The 17,828-nt window shown below is 63.3% G+C and overlaps 1 protein-coding gene across 8 annotated transcripts in view; it reads right to left on the reverse strand.

Moving 5' to 3' along the window:
* Window positions 1-17,828, reverse strand: part of BAIAP2 (BAR/IMD domain containing adaptor protein 2) — a 66,694-nt gene that overhangs the window by 24,328 nt on the left and 24,538 nt on the right. For all 8 annotated transcript variants that reach the window (XR_012376216.1, XM_073886149.1, XM_025859696.2 and 5 more), the window contains exons 4-6: window positions 2,029-2,090; window positions 1,237-1,308; window positions 494-631 (exon numbers count right to left, since the gene is read on the reverse strand). Coding sequence is in view for 7 of the 8 variants with exons in the window: in XM_073886149.1 (XP_073742250.1) it covers window positions 494-631; window positions 1,237-1,308; window positions 2,029-2,090 (272 nt within the window). In the remaining variant the exon portion in view is untranslated. The remainder of the gene's footprint in view (window positions 1-493; window positions 632-1,236; window positions 1,309-2,028; window positions 2,091-17,828) is intronic.

Here is a 17,828-nt window from a genome sequence, read left to right on the forward strand (position 1 = left end):
CTGTCCCAAATCCCTGGCCCATTCCGCACACGGTGTCTGCAATGCTGGGCCCAGTGGTGAGGGAGGCCACACCAGGGCGGGCCCTCCCACGCCCTCCCGTGCCATCTGCCTCTCGGGCTGCTGAGACGCCCGACCGGCCAGCGTCGCCCTACGGAGGCTCTGGGTCCAGTCCTGGGGGCAGAATCCAGAAGACAGAGCAAGAAGACGTCCTTGGGGTCTCTGCTCCTTTGGCAGCAAGGCTTCCGGCGCCCCACCGAGGCTCCGAGAGCAGGGCAGGGGGGGCCGCAGGACCATGCTGGCCATCTGCCAGCTCTAGGATGGGACGTACTCGTTGCCCCGAAACCACCAGGAGAACGGAGCCCGGCTCTGCCCAGGTCCACCAAGAGGGCCCGGGGAGGGGAGCGCTTCCTCGGCACTGCTCGCTCAAGGGGCCGCCGGTGTCACGACAGCAGGCCCCGCGTGGCCCTGCGGCACCGGCCGGTCCGAGTCCTACCTGCAGCTCCTTGTCCGAGTACTTCTGCGGGTTTTTGCTGCCCTGGCTCTTCTTGCGGAGTTTCTTCAGCTCAGCCTGGCACTTGTCCAGCGCGTCACCCTTGCTCCTTTGCTCTGTCTGGTATTTCTTCAACGCGGCCTGAGAGTCAAAGACGCCACACGCCGACCCATGAGCCGACGGCCCTTCCCGCTCTCTGCGCAGCTTCAGCCAGCCCGGCCCCAAGGGCGGCCGGCAACAGCTGGCTGCAGGCTGAGGGGGGAGCACAGCTGACCCAGGCCTCACCCTCCTGCGGCGGCCCTATGGTCCCACACGCGGACACTGGGCCTCTCCCCCTCCCCCGTCACCGAGAGTCAGGGCGCCTCCTGTGAACATAGATCGCACGCCCCGACAGAGCACAGCACCTCGGGCCCCTCTGGCCCTGGGGACAGGTGATGGCATAGGGACGGGGCACCAAGGCCTCCAGGTCACAGACACGGAGTCTGTGCAGGCTCTGCGGGGCGGCAGCGCCGTGCCATCATCACTACGGAAGGCGGCGAGCTGTGGGGGCACCAGAACTGGGCGTGCAGGGCACCGGATGAGCCGGCCTCGCCCACACGCTGTGCTCAGTCCCAGACGGGCAGGCACGGGGAGGGCCAGGGAACCTGCAGGATGGGAAGCTCGCAGCGAGCTGACCACCCGAGAGATGCCAAGTGTGAGGGGGAGCAGTAGCAGTGCGGGCGACCAGACAGGTGTTGGCTACTTACGCTCAGGTACCTGGAATCCAGCTCCACCTTCTGCTCCAGCTGCGTGAGCAGCTCATTGTGGAAAGACTTCAGCTGGACATGGAGAGAACACATATGGGCAGTGAGTACGACACAGGCCAGGGCACGAGGCGGGTGGGGGGGGCCCTCCTAGGAGAGGTGGACGGTCACCACGGCGCCCCAGACACGGGCCACCCCGAGAGACAAGGGGCCCGTCTGCTCCCTGAGCCAATGAGCCTGCACAGACGGGCGGGGCCTGGGGAGCCGGAAGGCTCCAGGAACGAGCGCTGAACAGAAGTGGGGACGTCAGACTGTCCTGGCCTCGGACACCGTCGGGGGCTCGGCTTCCCAGGGCAGACACAGAAACTGCTCCCCACCATCCCCCCTCTGCTCTCCGGTGCTGAGGAGTTACTCAAGCTGACACGAGCAAACTGGGAGGGGCCCGAGTGACCCCTCACTTTAGACCTGCTGGGTCCTGGCTGGGCCTGGAATCTGGGCACGTGTGTGCTCCTCAGGCCCGCCACCCTGTGTCCCTGCGTGGAGTATGAGATCCCGTGTGGCCTGCGCCCTTTCCTCCCGGCTGCTTCTGTTTGTCCTTGGCCCCCACGATGAGTCACCTCCCCATTATGTGACTTCTGTCCCGGGCCTGGGATTTGTCCCCATCTTTCTGAGTGCAGCCACACGGTGACACAACGTTCCCAAATGGACACATGGCCAAAGCACACAGCCCGCTTTCTCCTCACCTCTGACTGACCTGTCCCCCTGCATTTGCCCCTTCCTCCCCAGAAGCCTCACCATCTCTTCCAACTGATTCTGAATCTGCCTGTGGACCTCGGCCATCTGAAAGAGAACGTCTCCTGGAAAAGCAGGAGGGTGGGGAAGAGGAGGAGAGAAAAGTTAAGCACTCTGCGCTGTGGCCCCTCCACCCTCCGTGGCTGGGGAGCGGGTGACCAGCAGGCAGAGGGGCACCGGGGGCAGGGGAGAGAACACTGTTCCTTCTGGTAACACGAAGACAAGATGGAAGATTCTAGAATGACAAGGATTACCACTGGGCGACTTTGGGGATGGTGGGTAAGAGCTGAGGTTCACAACAGGCAAGAAGCTGGGAGCCCCTCTGTCCGCACAGCTCAAGCGCATGAGTGAGCCCATGAGCACACGTACATCTCAGCCCACGTCCCGCTCCCACACGTAGCCGCCAACCGTGGCCGGCCCACCCACTCTGGGCCCAGGTGGCACAGGGGCCCAACAAACCCACCACCCATGCCCTCCATGCGAGTTACGTGGGGCCAAGATAAGACCTGGCTGTGGGCCCCAGACGGGAGGGACCCGAGGAGGCTCCTGAGGTGCACAGCGCCAGGCTGGCCTCACCAAGGGCCTCCAGGGACAACGGGAGCGCCAGGCCCAGCTCTGCAGGCATCTTTTCCAGAGCAGGGACGGGGGAGGGCTCAGCCTCGGTCCTCCTCCTCCCAAAGCTCCGGAAGGTTCCACACAGTTGCCATCCTGGAGCACGGTCACTGGGATCAGCAGGTGCGCAGCGTTTCAGGTTGTGGTCGTGGAGGGAGGGTCGCTGCACAGCCCACGACACCAGCATGGTCACCCCCAAGTCAGGGCCCAGGAAACAGAAGCTCTAGGCCAGAGGCCACTCAAGGACACCCGCCCCGAGACCCTCAGGGCTGCCCAGCAGCCCCGCAACACTGGCGGGAAGGACCCCCTCCCCAGGGCAAATAGCTGTCTCCTCGGAGAGAAGAGCTGGAATGGACAGTCGGGCTGCATTCATCCGAACGGCGAGTATTCGCTCGGCGCCATTCACGGAGCAAATGCTGTCCACGTGCTGCGGACATGACGGAGCAGGGGACCCACTCTGCCCTCGAGGGTGGTCATTTCCGACAAGCCCCATCCCTGCAGTGCTGCCTACACCAGCACGCTCTCCTTACTCACCCCTGGGCCACGTGACCCAGAGACCCTCTTGGGGGGCAGTACGAGGGGTACCCTGGCCCCCGGCAAGGCCAGCTAGAAATGGAAACAAGGTCCCATGGCCCTTGCACCCTGATGGGGTGGCACTGCCTGCCAGCCGCATGGATGGCCTCACCGGTGTCACTTTCCCTCCCAGAGGCACCACAGGGTTCTGGGGAGGTCCACTTCTCCTGGTCACTGGCTGTTCCGTGACGCCCATGGGACACGCTGAGCCTCGACTGTGACCAGGAACCATACCGCGGACATATCGGTCAGCAGGGCCTTGAGGTCCGCCAGGCTCCACCTGAGCCAGCGGAACCCCGCCCTGCAGGGCCCTGAGCTCTGCTGTCTGATTCTCAGTGTCACTGGATGTGTCCAGTGTCCAACGTCCAGGACGTGTCCAACACCTGCTCTGCCCCAGATTTCTGTCGGGGGCGGGGGGAGGGAAAGGGACTCAGCATGTCCCAAGGAGCTGACTCACCTGGCGGCTGAGACCCCACTGTCCTGCCACAGGCCGTGCAAGGCTGACGTGTCCCTCCTCCTCAGCTAGCCTTGAGCCCATGTAGGGCAAAGACGCCCTCAGGCCTGCCACTCGGGTAAGCGCAGACCCCTGGGGCCTGGCCTGCGGGCAGGGCCAGTGCCACCATCACGGCGTGTGAGTGTGTGTGGGTGTGAGAGGGAGTGTGTACACACGCGCCTCCCTCAGGCAGTCTGCTGCAGCCCTGTGGACACAGGCAGCTCAGGGGCTGGGCTGCGTCCTACCCAGGAGTCTGAGGGAGGAGACATGCACAAGCAGGGGCAGACCCCGGGAGCTCCGTGTGCTGAGTGCATCGCACGGCGGAATTGCCACAGATGCCCGTGCCAGAACCACAGCCGGGGAACGCCCGTCAGTGCCCCGAGCTCCCGAAGCTACTCCTGCACCTGCTCCAAACGCAGGCCTGACCTTGGGCCTGATGGCGCCCCAAGATGGGACAGGACAAGCGTGGACGGCCCTGGGAAGAAGGCCCTGCCTCTGCCGTGGCTTCCTGTGGTCGGGTCGGAGCTGTGACCACATGTGGTCAGTGGCCAACCGCACACGGGGCGGGGAGATGAGCTAACCAGCCCCTGCAGGAGAGATCGAGTCTCCCCTGGCCTTGACCGTCCTCTTACCCAATCCCGAATCTGGGGGTCTGATGTGTCAGGGAAGAGCCCAAGAATGACAGGGGACACAAGGTGACACAAAGGAGCCCGGCTGCCGGCCTTGGTGGGAGGGAAGCCACTGAGACAAAGGGGAGCGAGTAGCCAGGGTGGTCTCGGGGACGAGGCCAGGCTGCCGCCACCTGCCTGTGACAGACCACGAGCCCCACCGGCACCTGCTTGGGGTGAGACAGCTGGGGGCCGCCTCGGACTTTCTGACTCCCGCTCTGGTGTGTGCGGCGGGGACGCGTCCCGTGGAGCTGGAGCGGCGCCCACAGCAGACCCAGACCCACAGGTCTTAGCTCCAGATGCTCAGAATCCGTCTAAGACCCAAGAGTGGCAGCTCCAGCTTGATTCTGCTTCTCTGTGCTTTTGGTATTCCGGAACTTTCCCAGGACAAACACCCACCACTCTGCGGTGGGGAAAACATCTGGGGTCTTGTTTATGACACGGGGGTCTACCTGTGTCAGGGGCCCTGGACCCACCTTCCAGCTCTCTGCCCGTGGGCATGTGGGAATCGGTTAAACTGAGGCCAAGGGGGGCAGTGCTCACGGGGCACGAGGTCTGGCCAGCGTGGGGAAGAGCCCGAGAACGTGGCCCGGTGGGCACGGCCCTCACACACCCACCCTCTGCCCCCATAGCCCTCGCGAGGGCCATCAAGTCTGTGAGTCAGACACAAGCAAGCCGCAGTCCAGCACAGTCTCCCCACTGGGGCAGCACCCACGGCATCGGCCACACTTTGGGCCCCAAAACAATAAGTCAACATCAAGATCGAATGAAAAACATGTAATTCCTAAAAACTCTGCGTGCAACTAGCTCAAGGAAAACGTTTGAAAACAGTTAAGAACTTTGGTGAAGAGCAATTCCTTTAGGAAAGGAATTCCTGACATCCAGAAAGGTGCGTGAAGCTTCATGAGGAACCATGGCCACTGCTCCCCCCTGCCGCCGACACACTCAGAGCACCCCGGAGTCTCCCCTGGCCGCTGCCCGCACTGACAGGCCCGCCTCCCCCCCCCCCCCCCCCCCCGCCATGGCCGTGCTGTCGGTCACACAGCCCGTGCGCACACTCAGCTCTAAGCTGCAAACCCGTGGCTGCACATCCAGCCCACACAGGCAATTTTTAAACTGCGTTTTACAAGCAGCTGCTAGAAGCCATATGCTCACGAACCATGCGAGGCGGTGGTAGGTGGGTGAACAAGCCCCTGCCAGGCACTGGACCCCTGGAGCGCTGCTGGGTGCACTGAGCTGGCTGCAGGGGGCAAGGGCAGGGCTGCGTCCCAAGCCCCACTCCCCGAGAAACAACAGAGAGCCCCTGGCATCCGCACCAACGCTCACTTGTCTCCTCCACTGTGCTTTCTGGGTCCTGAAGGCAAGCTCGGGAAGGTCCTGAGCGCCAGTGAGCTGGCCAGGGCTGTGTCTGATTTCTGGGTTCCATGACTCTCTCCACCCCATCTCCCCCACGTGAGGGACAGCATGGAGTGGGGACCCCCTCCCTGGAAGGAGGCCACAGGCTGTTCCCTGGCCTCCACTAAGTGCAGATGCACAGGCCCCGGGGAATTCATGTCTTGGGCTCATAGCTCAGGCAGGTCCTAAACTTGAAAAACCGGGTTTAAAATAGCAGCTCAGACTCAGCCTTGCCAGAGCAAACAGCAGATGGGCGGGATAACTCTGCCCGAGAACCACCACCTGAAAGGAACCGTCAGGGCTCCAAAGAGTGTCAACAGAGGGGTGCCAGGTGGCAGGTGCCCACGCCCAGGGCACGGTGGGCATGGGAGAGCAGCCCCTGCCACACACAGGGCTAGTGAGTCAGAAAACCCTGAGGCCTGGTGGCCGGGTTGGAGCCAGGGGACCACGCAAGCTCAACAGCTCACAGGTGTGGAGGAGGATTTGCGGGTGAGGAAGGGGTAAAGGCCACCGGGAACACGGACAAGAAAAGAGACGCACGCACACAGGCTTCACACAGGACCCAGCAGTGTCCAGAACACTGAGGCATCTGAATCAGAGGCCATGTCCTCTCCAACCCTCCTGCTGAGTGTTTACCCTGCCGGTCAAGCAGCCAGGTCAGCAGTGAGTCACCTCCGCTGCACACCCCTCAGCTCAGAGTTTTAGTGTTTCAGATGCTCCCTGGAACCTCAAACGTCTTTAGCGTACACACAGCAACGCTCATCCCCCGGGAGAAGCAGGGGCCGGGCAGCCAGCACACACACGTTATGTGCATCCATGTACCCACAAAACACACTCATGTAGATATATGCACGCACACACATACGTGCACACAGGCACACGTGCGCACAGGCGCTCAGGCACACACACACACGCACACACAGGTACACACGCACACACAGGCACACACGCCGCGCTTGCTCACAGACATGGAGGACGTGCCGCTCACCTTCCCCTCCAGCACAGCCCACTGTGGGGCTAACACAGGACAACGGTGGGACAATCCCCGACCTGGGAGCCTGAGCATGTGGACACGTCCGCATGCAGCTGAAGACGGGCTGGGGGGCCTTGGGAGCCAGCTGGGGTATCTGGTGCCTCAGGGTGGTGGCCCAGCCCTGGGGTGACAGGCCAGAGACTGTCCAGCATTCCAGTGGGGACAGGGCCCCCAACAAGGACATGGTGCTGGAGCCGGGGTGGCTAGACATGGAGCTGCCAGAGCCCAGGCCTCTGTGCCCCCTGACAAGCAACTCTGTCCTCCAGGACATGCACCAACGTTGAGCAACCACCCACCCCTAATTCCAGAACATTCCATCACCACAAAAAAATCCGTCCCCATGAACTCCCATCCCTCCAGGCTCTCGCAGCCATCAGTCCTTGTCTCTATGGGTTTCCCCGTTCTGGACATTCCACGTAAATGGAATCGTACACGTAGATAGGCCCCTCTGTGCCTGGCTTCCCCATGGAGCACGTTCTGTAGGCTCCTCCGTGTGGTAGCGGGTCAGCTCGTCACCCCTCTGACGGATGAACGACACCCGGCACAGGGGTTGAAAGCTTGCTGTTTTTCCAGCTGTCTGTCAATGGACAGGTGGACGCCACCGGCTCAGCGCTGCGACAGTCCGCCCTCGTCGGGGGGCATCTGACCGCACCACAGCCCTGTGCTCTCCTGCACGCATTGGTCTTCACGACACCCGTTCTGCAGTTTGCCCACCTGCTTACAGCAAAACCGCTCCCAGACCGGCGGACCCCAGAGCAGCCAAGCAGAGCGGGACCTCCCCGGCCAGAGCCACCACGTGTGGGGGTCAGAGGCTGGGCAGTCCAGAGCCGCAGGCCCCCCCGAGGCTCCTCCAGACGAGCCTGGATGCCCAGATGCCACCAGTGAAGCTGCAGATTCTCAGAGGAACGGATGTCCCGGCCGCTCCAGGTGACTAGGCAGCCATCCCCTCAGAGCCGCACGGGCGGGCAGGGGAGGGCGGAGGCTGTCCTCGGGGGGAAGTGGGCGCTGGCTTCTGTCAAACCCTGGGGTCACAGCGAGAGGGGGCACCAGGACTCAGTCATGCTGCTTTTACAGAAAAATTCCCAACAGACCCTCAAAAACTTGCGCTGGCCCCGGCAGGAAACTCAGTGCCAGAACGAGGATGGAGGGGCCCAGCTGGACCCACGGAGTCAGGTGCTGCCCAGCCCCTGGGAACCAGAGGTACCCACCAAGGAGAGAAAAAGGCAGAAACAAGAGACCCCAGCCACACAGAGGGAGCATGGCAGGGTGCGAGAATGGGGAGCCTGGCCGCAGACACAGGGGTGCAGGTGAAGGGGCCCCACGGCAGGGGGGCAGCCGGGCAGGCCCGAGGCTCTCGGGACGGAACCCGGGAGAGGACAGTGCCCACCGGCATACCGCCGTGTCCTGTGAGCAGGTGCTGTAGAAGCGTCAGCCATGCGTCCCAGGGGCTTTCGGAACTGCCAGAAGGACAGCATGGAGGGTGTGCCGCCAGGCAACACAGAGTGGAACGTCCTCAGCCACTTCACACTCATGCAGGGCCGCAGGACCGCGCCTGCGGCGTGTCTCAGAACCCGGAAAACCTTTGAAAACTACAAAAAAGTACATGTACCCATTTTGTTAAAGACACAGACTCTACAAAGTCCCAGCCGGTGTCTCAGCACGAGAACCGCACACAGGTAAAGGTGAGCTGCTCGCAGCCTGGGGGCTTGCTCACACTTCATCCTCTGCAGTCTGGCCCACGGCTGTTGAGCGAGCACCCGCTTTGTGCCAGGTGCTGCTCCAGGGGACTCGGGGAACAGAGGCTCTCCTCCTGGCACCGCTGCACTCTCCTGGGAGACACGCACAGACGACGGGCCTGGACGGCAGGGCTGCAAGTCCGCGGGGCTGGCAGCGGATGGGGACACGGCCTCAGGGTCCCAGGGCTCCTGGTGGACACCATGGGGCACAGAGACCACGAGCACAAGGAGCGGCCGGCAGCAGGGAGACCCATCCGGCAGCTTCTCTGAACCCAAGACCGGCACAGGTGCAGACCTGCCTCCCACGGGAACCAGAGGTGAGAGGCAGGCCCCCGCAGCAGCTGGCTGGCACCCGGGACTCCCCTGTGGGCTGCGGGACGGCCTGCGGGCACGGCCCCACCCAGAAGTTTCCATTGGTGGCCCTGGGTAAACACAGTGGGAACTGCGGGCCATCCAAAGGGCCGTGAGTCATGGCTTTGAATGAGTCCGTTCTTCCCCATGGCTTAGAGCACAGTACACACTCTCCTCCCAGCCCGACCTTCTGAACCTTCCTAAGGTCGCAAGAATGATACATACCCGTCTACCCGCCACCTGGGTCCCCTGGCCCCCAGGGTTTTGCCGAATCTGCTTTGCCGTGGGTGCACACACATGTGCACGCTCTCGTGCAGCACGGCCGCCCCACATGAGGAAAGCGGACCCTCTCCACTCGACAGCCTAGACGGTGCACCCGGAACGCGGGCGGGCCGTCTGAGAGCTTCCCCCAATCCGGGACCGCACGGCCGTCTTGTTTCTCTCCGTTAGGAACTCCGCATTCTGTCCATCTGAACGCGGCTTTGAGCACTCAGAACCGCTCGGTCCTCTGCAGGCTCACAGGCAGGTGCCCAGGAATGCGCGGTGCTGGGATTCGTGCCTTGCTCCTCGGGTGCCGGGGTCTTCGTCTGGATCTGCACAGCCCTCCTACACCTTCACGACACCAACATTTGTGAAGATTCACTCTGGCTTTTTGTTTTTTTCCCTTTTCTTTTTGCAGAAGATACGTGTTCTCATGACCCTCAAATGACAAGAAGCTGAACGGGAGCGGGAATATGGCAGACTGGCAAAAAGACCAGTGGGGAGGGGCTTGGGCCTGGGGGCTCCCTTGCGCCCGGACGGCAATTCATCCGTACCCGCGATGGTGGGGCAGGGACCAGGGTCCTCCTGAAAGCCCCCCAGGCCACCCCGCCAGTGCCTAACCCCCAAGGAGCAGGGACGGCATTTCACCAGGGTGAGAGGGAGCGCCCCCTTGAGGCTTACACAAGAACACACTGTTGCCAGGGCCACACAGGTCCGAGGACACCGGCCTGGGGACGGCTTCCACGAAGGCCTGCGGCCTGAGCTGACCCCACTGCGAAGGTGAGCAACTCAGCATGGAGAAGCAGCTGCCAGAGGCCAGGGCTAGGTGTGCCCCCTGGAAGGCCCGCTGAGCATCACCTCCACACTGACAGGTCCAGAGGCAACCCAGTGTGGGACGTGTAAAACCTGATGAATCCAAGAAAGGCAGAGAAAGCGGAGGCCCCAAGTGGAGGTGGCCCAGGAGGGCGGTTTCTTTCTTTTCATTCCAGTTAGTTAAGGTCCGGTGTAAGACTAGACGTGGGGGTCTGATACAGTGACTCCACGCTTCCAGACGTCAGCCGCTGCTCGTCCCGACAAGCGCCCTCCCGAAGCCCTGTCACCTGCCCCCCACCTCCCCTCTGTAGCCGTCAGGTGCTCTCCGTAGCGAGCAGTCTGTTTCTTGGTTTGTCTCTTTTCCCCTTTGCTCGTTTTTTGTTTCTTAAACTCCACACGTAAGTGAAATCATACGGTATTTGTCTTTCCCTGCAACGTACTTCACTCAGCATAACACTCTCCAGCTCCGTCCATGTTGTTGCAAATGGCAGGGTTTCATTCTTTTTGATCGCTGTGTAACAGTCCACGTGCACAGACCGCTTCCTTCTCCGTTCACCAGTCGATGCACGCTTGGGCCGCTGCCTTAACTTGGCTCTTGTCGACGGTGCTGCTACAGACGTCAGGGAGCACGTATCCCTTTGAATCAGCATTTTCGTATTCTCTGGGTACATACCCAGTAGTGTGACCCCTGGATCGTAGGCTAGTTCTGTTTTCTACTTTTGGAGGCCCTCAGGGAAGGCAGTTTCGATCTCTGAGGCAGAGGCTAACTGAGCCCTGAGTCGGGGAGCAAGGGGGGAGGGTCCAACCCCAATCTGGGGCCTCCAGAACCCACTGCCGCACACAGCGGGACACAAGCCCTGGGGCAGAGACCAGCTTCTGCTCTGGGGCTGGTCTACAGACCAGAGGGTGTTCATCAGGGAGGGTGACCTGTGGGGGGTGACAGACCCTCACACGGCAGGGGCCTGCAGGGGAGGAGCCCCAGGATGGCTGCTCTGGGCTGAACTCATTTTCTCATGGCTTAAGCTCGGCCGTCTGTAGCTGGTGCCATGATTAAATCAGTAAGACGGTGCACCTCCCGATCAGGGGGGCTGGGCCTGCCAGCCACATGGCACAGTCCCTGCCCCAGGGACGGGGCCGGACACACACTGGCCCCCGCAAGAAGCGGTGACAGTGACAGCATGGGATCTAGGTGCAGCACCACCCTGACATCAACGCACACCCTCCCCACCCCCCGCAAGCAGGAACATGATGGTGGTTGAAGTGGGTAAGGAAACAGGCAAGAAGATGGGAAAAGCCCCCAGCTTGGGGCCAATGTTCAGTCCCCTGGGGCCAGGCCTGTGCCTATGGCAGGGCCACCACCCACTCGTGGTCAACGGGGGGGCACCAAGGGGTGGCTCCTTCCCTCCCACCCCTGACGCCCCTCATGCCCAGTGACAAAGTCAGGCCTGGGAGAGGGTCCCAAGCGCCTGTGGATGAGAGAGGCTGTGCACGGGGGGCCACGCACGAAGGCAGTGTCGGGGGGAACCCAGTGGAACTGAAGCTGCAAGGAAGGGGGTATCTTCAGCAGCGCTACACACAGGGGAGAGCGACAGGCCACGCGCCTGGCCCACCGGCCGCTTGGGAAGATCAGTGCTCTTGGACCATGCTGGGGGCTCACAGAAAGCACTCGGCTTCCAGGAGGGGGGCACCCAGAGGTACAGGTCCCGCACATGTGAGCCCAGGTCCCTGGGGACCCGAGTCAGGCCCCATCTCGTCTAAGGGTCTCCCTGGGGCTGCTACAAGCCCTCCGTTTGATCCCATAACCTGCTAGCCTGCAGCCAGGGGAGAGTCAAGCCTGGCACCCCAACACAGCTAGACTCTCTCAGCCCAGACAGGCCCCCAGGAGCAGCCGGGACTGGTGCTGGGGGAGGGCCCTGCACACACCCATCGCCTCCTCCCAGGGCACAGGAGGCTGGCATGGCAGGGCTTGAGAGGAGATGTGTGCCACCTGCCAAGGCCCCCACCCCAACCTCAAGTGGCCGACATTCCTCCCTCCCGGGGGTTAAACTGTGTGCCAGATCAGGGGCAGCCATGTCCCGGTACTGCTGGAAGTGACCACCGGCAGAGGCAGGAAGGCCCCCGGGCTGCAGATGCTTCCCTCAAAGGCCGAAGCCCTCCAGGGCCCAGGGGTTACAGCCCCCAGGATTCTTCAAGGCAGGGGCTGGGGTGGCCTGGGTGGAACTGGGAGCAGGGGTCATGGGAAGCAGGAGGGAGCCCAAAAACCTAGGGGCCACAAGATACGATTAGAGAGGTGCACTCTGATCAAGAGCAGTCTGGCCAGGCCAGAGCCACCGGGGCCTCGCTGGAGGAGTGGCGGGAGCCAGAGGCCAGGGCGGGGGTGAGGGCGCGGACCGTGCTGAGCCCACAGGGTGGGAGCCCTCGGGAGAAGGGAGTGTTGTTTGCCAGTCAGGCCGTTGGAATCCTGTGATTCAGCTGGGCTCTCGGGGGGCTGGGACCCAGAGTCCAGGGGAGGGCTGCGGCAGCCACGGGCCCGCCGGGAGCCCCAGCCCTGCCTGGGCACTGCCACGCGGCATCTGGCCACCAGCCCTCGAGAAGCAGGGCTGAGCCCAACACAGCCTGCGTGTGCACGTGTGACGTGTGCGCGCGTGCCGCGCTGGGGCCGGTGGGACTCACTGACGGTCTCTGCCTCCTCCTGGGGACAGGCACGCGCCAGGAGAGTCCTCAGAGTCCCAGACAGAGCCAGAGGGTGCAGAGAAGGTATCTGACCTCTCTCTGGTGACTCGACGTCCAGCCTGGGGTCCTGGAGCTGGACGGACCCAGCGGGAGGGACACACTGTGGTTACTCAGGGATCATGCTGTTCCTTGCAGTCACCAGTGACCACCGAGGACAATGAAAGCTCAGGTCTCTGGTGTCTGCCATGGTCAGGAGGGGCTCCGAGCCAAGGGGTCAGCTGCTCACGCTTGGCTGGGAGCACAGCACCTTCTGGAGCCTTCTGAGGCAAATACCCATACTGCTCTATTATTCTGGTGGCTTCCAGAGCGGAAGGCGCCTCCGGGAGCTAATTAGCATATACCCGAACAAGGCACAAACACAGTGCTCTCTTACGGGGAACACAGCGGAGGGGCTGGGGGGCGCTGACCCGTCAGTGCCCCTGGGACGCGACACAGAGCTCAGACAGCACAAGGGGACCCCGCCTTCCCAGATCCGTGGCCACCAGCCCCTCCCTGGGAGAAGTGGGTTCTTCTCCGGCTCACAGAAGGCAGCTGCGGGGGGGGGGGGGGGGGGGGGAAGCAAGAGAAAAATTGATGGCGGCGTTGCCATGGCGATGACAGCAGCCAGCGATGCTCACGGAGGCGCTCTCCCGAGGCGTAGCGAGACCGTAGTGAGACCGCCCGGGTGCCGGGCCTTCAGGACAGAGGCGACGCCAGGCACACGCGGCCCCGCCCGTTGAGCCTCACACCACCCTGCTCCAGGTTAGGCCCTAGGCGTGCGTCAGACATGCCTGCGAGTCTGATGGGCCCTCAGCATCCCAGCTGCCCCAGGCCTCCTGGTGCCTAATCCTCAGGTGTGTCCTGCAGGCACAGGCGGGGGCCCCAGGCCCCCTGTCCAGGATGGCAGAGGTGCTGCCTCAGAGGGCCCCGCCCAGGCAGGAGGACGAGGAGGCATGAACCCGTGGCAGTGCACGGGTGGGCACGGGGCTTGGCGGGGGCGCCGAGTCCATCACTTTCTCCCCGTGGACCCCACGGCGTGGGCCCAGGCAGACATCTGCAGCCACTGCGGGGAGGCAGAGGGGACAGCACACCACACAGCCTCTCCCCACCTCACACGTGCACCGGGGCTAGTCTCCAGCGAGCTCGCCACCGCTCAGCCTCGTCTTTCACTCTGCCTGGTGTGACTTGCCAGGACACGTGCAGTGTGCACACAGTGCAGGGTTTCTTCCTATGTTTCTCCCCAGAGCAGACACCAGTGACCAAGGTCACCTGGGGGAGTGAAGCCCGACACCAGGTCACAGGAGGCCCCCGGGACCTCATCTGGAGTGGACAGAGCGAGGCCTAAGGCCCAAAGGGCACCGACACCCCCAGCAGCCATGGAGAGCCCCTGGCCCAGCGCGGAGCAGAGGAGAGGCCGTGCCCCCAGCTGTGGGGAGGCGCCGCTGTCAGCTCCTCATGAGGCCCCATGGAGGACCCTCCTCCGTGAGTGACAGCAGCTCTCTATGAAGCTGCCCAACGTGCTCCCTCGTTAACTGTCCAAGCGGATGTCGGCTCTCCTAAAAGCAGCTTCTCAAGCACCGACTTGCCTGAACTCTTGCAAGACACAGGGACAGAGGCCACCCGGAGGGAACCGGTCATCTGCACACCAGGTCGCCACGCCACGGTCAGGGTGTCAACACTGCCCCTGACATGCCCGCCCTCTGCCAACGCCAGGGACTCCAGGGACCTGTACCCCCCAGGGGCTGGCACCCCAGGGAAGGGTGGAGACCTGCCTCTGAGGCTCCGGCGTCACCACCCCCTGGAAACCAGCTCCTGCCAGAGGGAGAAAACCAGAGAGCTGCTCTCCTCCTCAGACACACTCCATGGGGCACCTCGACTCGGGGGCGACGTGGTGGGGTCACGGAACAAGGTCTCGAGGCCAGACTGGCCGCCGTGGGAGAGCCCTGGGCCCCGGGACTCCAGGGCTGGCCCGGGCATGCTGCTGTAGGGTGGGGTTTACGAGGCCTCCGCGAGCCTCCTGCGGCATGCTAGGACACGGGACGGGTCAGAGCAGGAACAAGCTGGCAGCAGAGGCCTCGGGCCAGGTCCTCACAGACCCTGCGCAGCCCATGTCACCCCAGGAAACAGGCTCAAGACAGAACTATGGCTGAAAGCTCCTCTTTGTCCCTTCTAAGCAGGAACCCCAGTAACCAGGCGAGAGGCCCCTCGGTCCCCAGCCTGTCCTCAGGATGAGAGCCAGCCATGGACTGCTGTCCCCCGTTGACATTCCGGCCCCAGAGCAGGCCCTTGGACACCAAGGGACATGAAAACATGCTGAAAGACCTTTCCTGCTCTCACCAGAGCCACCGCTGAGAAGACAGGGATCCGATTAAGACATTTACTAAAGTCTCCTGGCAAAGGCTCAGTCTGGCCCCTAACACTCTCATCAGGGTGGGCCAGGCTGGTACAGTGGAGGCCCCCGGCAGGTGAGCTGGTCGTCTGAGCCCAGGGGCCCCCGAGAAGGGATCCCCTAGACCGTTCCAGCCCCTTCCGTGCTCAGCCCCAAGGCCTGGGCTGCCAAACGGGGCGGAGGGAACACAGCCCAAGACTGCAAGTCTTGCTCCCAGGCTGGCTTTGACCCTTGGTGTCCACACAAAGCTGAGCAGGAGGACAGAGCCCACGAAGAGCTGTCTTGTATCAAGTCCTGACAAGTCCCCATAGCCCAGGAAGCCCAGAAGAACATGGTCCCGATCCCCGGTCCAGTGACTGCTTCTGCCCCAGCCACTTCCTCACGGGCCAGTGGGGGGAGCCTTTGCCGGGAAGGGGAGGTAAAGGCAGGATCTAGGCATGATGGGGCCGAGGTGCTGGGCGACACGGGGGCTCTGAGTCAGGCCCCTCAGGCATGTGAAATCGCTCCCAAGGCGTGGATCTGATGAAGCCTCCAAATGGCAGGTTTCTGCTGTCAGGGTCCGACAACAGGTGGCTCATCAGACCGACTGCTGTCAGGTGCCGGAAGGGGAGGCAGGGACACATGTGAGCTCCTCAGCCAGGCGTGCGGTCGGCTCTGCCAGACATGGCCAGGGACACGGGAGGGGGGGACGCAGCCAGACCACCTCTCGTCCTTACGAGATCACAGGAACCCAAGCAGGTGGGCAGCCTCAGTACCCTTCAGAACCACCTCTGCCTTCAGGGGCCCTCTAGCCACAGTTGCAAGGTCCCTGGGGTCACACTGCCAAGGGCACGCCACGGTGAGGCCACCCATGCCTTTCAGGGAGAGGCCAAGTTTGAGAAAAGCCAGCTCTGCGGGCGGGACTGAGACGAGGCACCCAAACCCCGCAGGGGGTTCTCCACGGGCGGCATGGCAACCCTGGCCTGGTTCTTCACTCGGGAACCACAGGTGGAGAGCGGCCAAGGGCAGGGCAGTGTTCCGGCCACACCTTCCTTAATCCAGTGACTCAGGGGCCAAAGCAGGCCCGGTTTCAGGCCGCCTCCCAGCGCAAGCATCCCGCTCCGAGGCGGCGCCCAGCAGGCCGCTCCAGAGGCTCTCGCGGTGCGGGTACGGGCCCACGGCGGCCCTGCAGGCCACACATGTTGCGGGTCTCAAACCAGCCGCCACTTCAAAGGCAGAGAGCAGAAACAAAACGGCCATTCATACAGACGAGGCAACCGGCGCAGGCCGTGGACTGGGCGGGCTGCGACAAGAGCATGGCCACGTGCAGGGGACACAGGCACAAGAGCATGGCCACGTGCAGGGGACACAGGCTCAGTGGAGGCTCTGCCCTGCTCGCTGTCACCACAACTTCTCTTCAAACAGTGCCACTTTGTGAAAACTCTGGAACCCTCCAGAAGGCTTCCCTGCAGCGGCAGGGAAGGCCAAACGCAGGCAACGTGGTCCTCTTCTGCCTGCGTGGTTCTAGCACCAAGAGCCCGAGTCCCCCCACACGTGTCCCAGGAGCCCGGGTGCACTGGGACTCCGGCCCCCACCTCCCACTCCCTCCCTGGGCTCCGCCCGGCTCCGGGTACACAGTGGCCCTGCAGGGGAGAGCCAGGGCGGTGGCTGCAGGCCTCGTCCAGCAGGTGGGACGTGCTCAGGTACGCCGTACCCTGGGGGCACCACAGAGACAGCAGCCTCCGCTGCACGGACGCCCCGAGCAGCGGCTGACTCCCCCGGGAGCAGGACACGCCTAGGAGCCAACGCTGGGGAACCAGCACGGCAGTGCCACGGAGGGCCAGGAGCCAGCCCCTCCACACCTGGGCAGGGGGGCACACACAGCCAAGACGGCACGTGCCGGAGGCGCACACAGTGGGGCAGAGAACAGAGGTGCTGCCGGGGACGCGGACGAGACGGCGCCAGGGGCTCTCTCCTCTCCTCTCTTCTTCCTGCTTCTCCCTGAATTGAAATTTCCAATCACTTAACCCTTCAAGTAGCGGAGAGCCTGGAGGAGCCCTGGCCTCCAGAGGACGCTGTGAGTCCTCCCTGGCTCAGCCCTCCGCAGGCAGGTGCTCGGACGGCACGTGCCCCCACCGAGCCATGGAAACACCAGCCTCCTTTAGGGCGAAGAGAACCTGACCCGCTCCCCCATGGGAGCCTTCTGGATACAGCTGTGCTCCCGCATCAGGCTGATGGCATTTCTAACTGCTCGTGGTCAGGACGGATCGGGGAGAGGCCAGAGCACCAGGCCTCCTGCCCACCCTCCAAGGGACTCAGATGGAGAGAGACGCGGGTGGAAGGGCTGTAGCCACTCTCGGATCGGGCGAGTCCCCCAAACCCCGTGTAGGGCCCTGGGACAGGCACACGGTCGGAGTGCCTTTCCTCGGGCCACGTGCCAGAGACTGGCCTGGAGCTGTGGACGCTGGCCGGCAGACCTATCGCCGGCCGGTCAGCCCGAGCCCGAGCAGGCACAGAAACCACGAGGATGCCGAGCAGAGCAGGGCCTTGTTAGAGCCGCCCGCGTCCTCTCAGATCCGAGGCTGGATGGCTCTGTAATTACCCCGTGGCAGGGCGGGAGGTGGCACTGGGGCTTGCCTCAGCAGAGCCCAGAAGGTGGAGGTCTGAGAGCCTCAGGCAGCGGCACGGTCAAGTGTGGGTGGCTGCTGGGAGGGGCCTAGAGGCCGTGAGCAGCTTCCGAAAGCGGCGGTCCTGCACTCCCTAAGTGGCCTGTGTCATCAAAGTGAAG

The sequence above is a fragment of the Callorhinus ursinus genome, unplaced genomic scaffold, assembly GCF_003265705.2.
Source record: "Callorhinus ursinus isolate GAN/ISIS: 27379988/994484 unplaced genomic scaffold, GSC_fseal_2.0 scaffold68, whole genome shotgun sequence".
Lineage (NCBI taxonomy): Eukaryota > Metazoa > Chordata > Mammalia > Carnivora > Otariidae > Callorhinus > Callorhinus ursinus.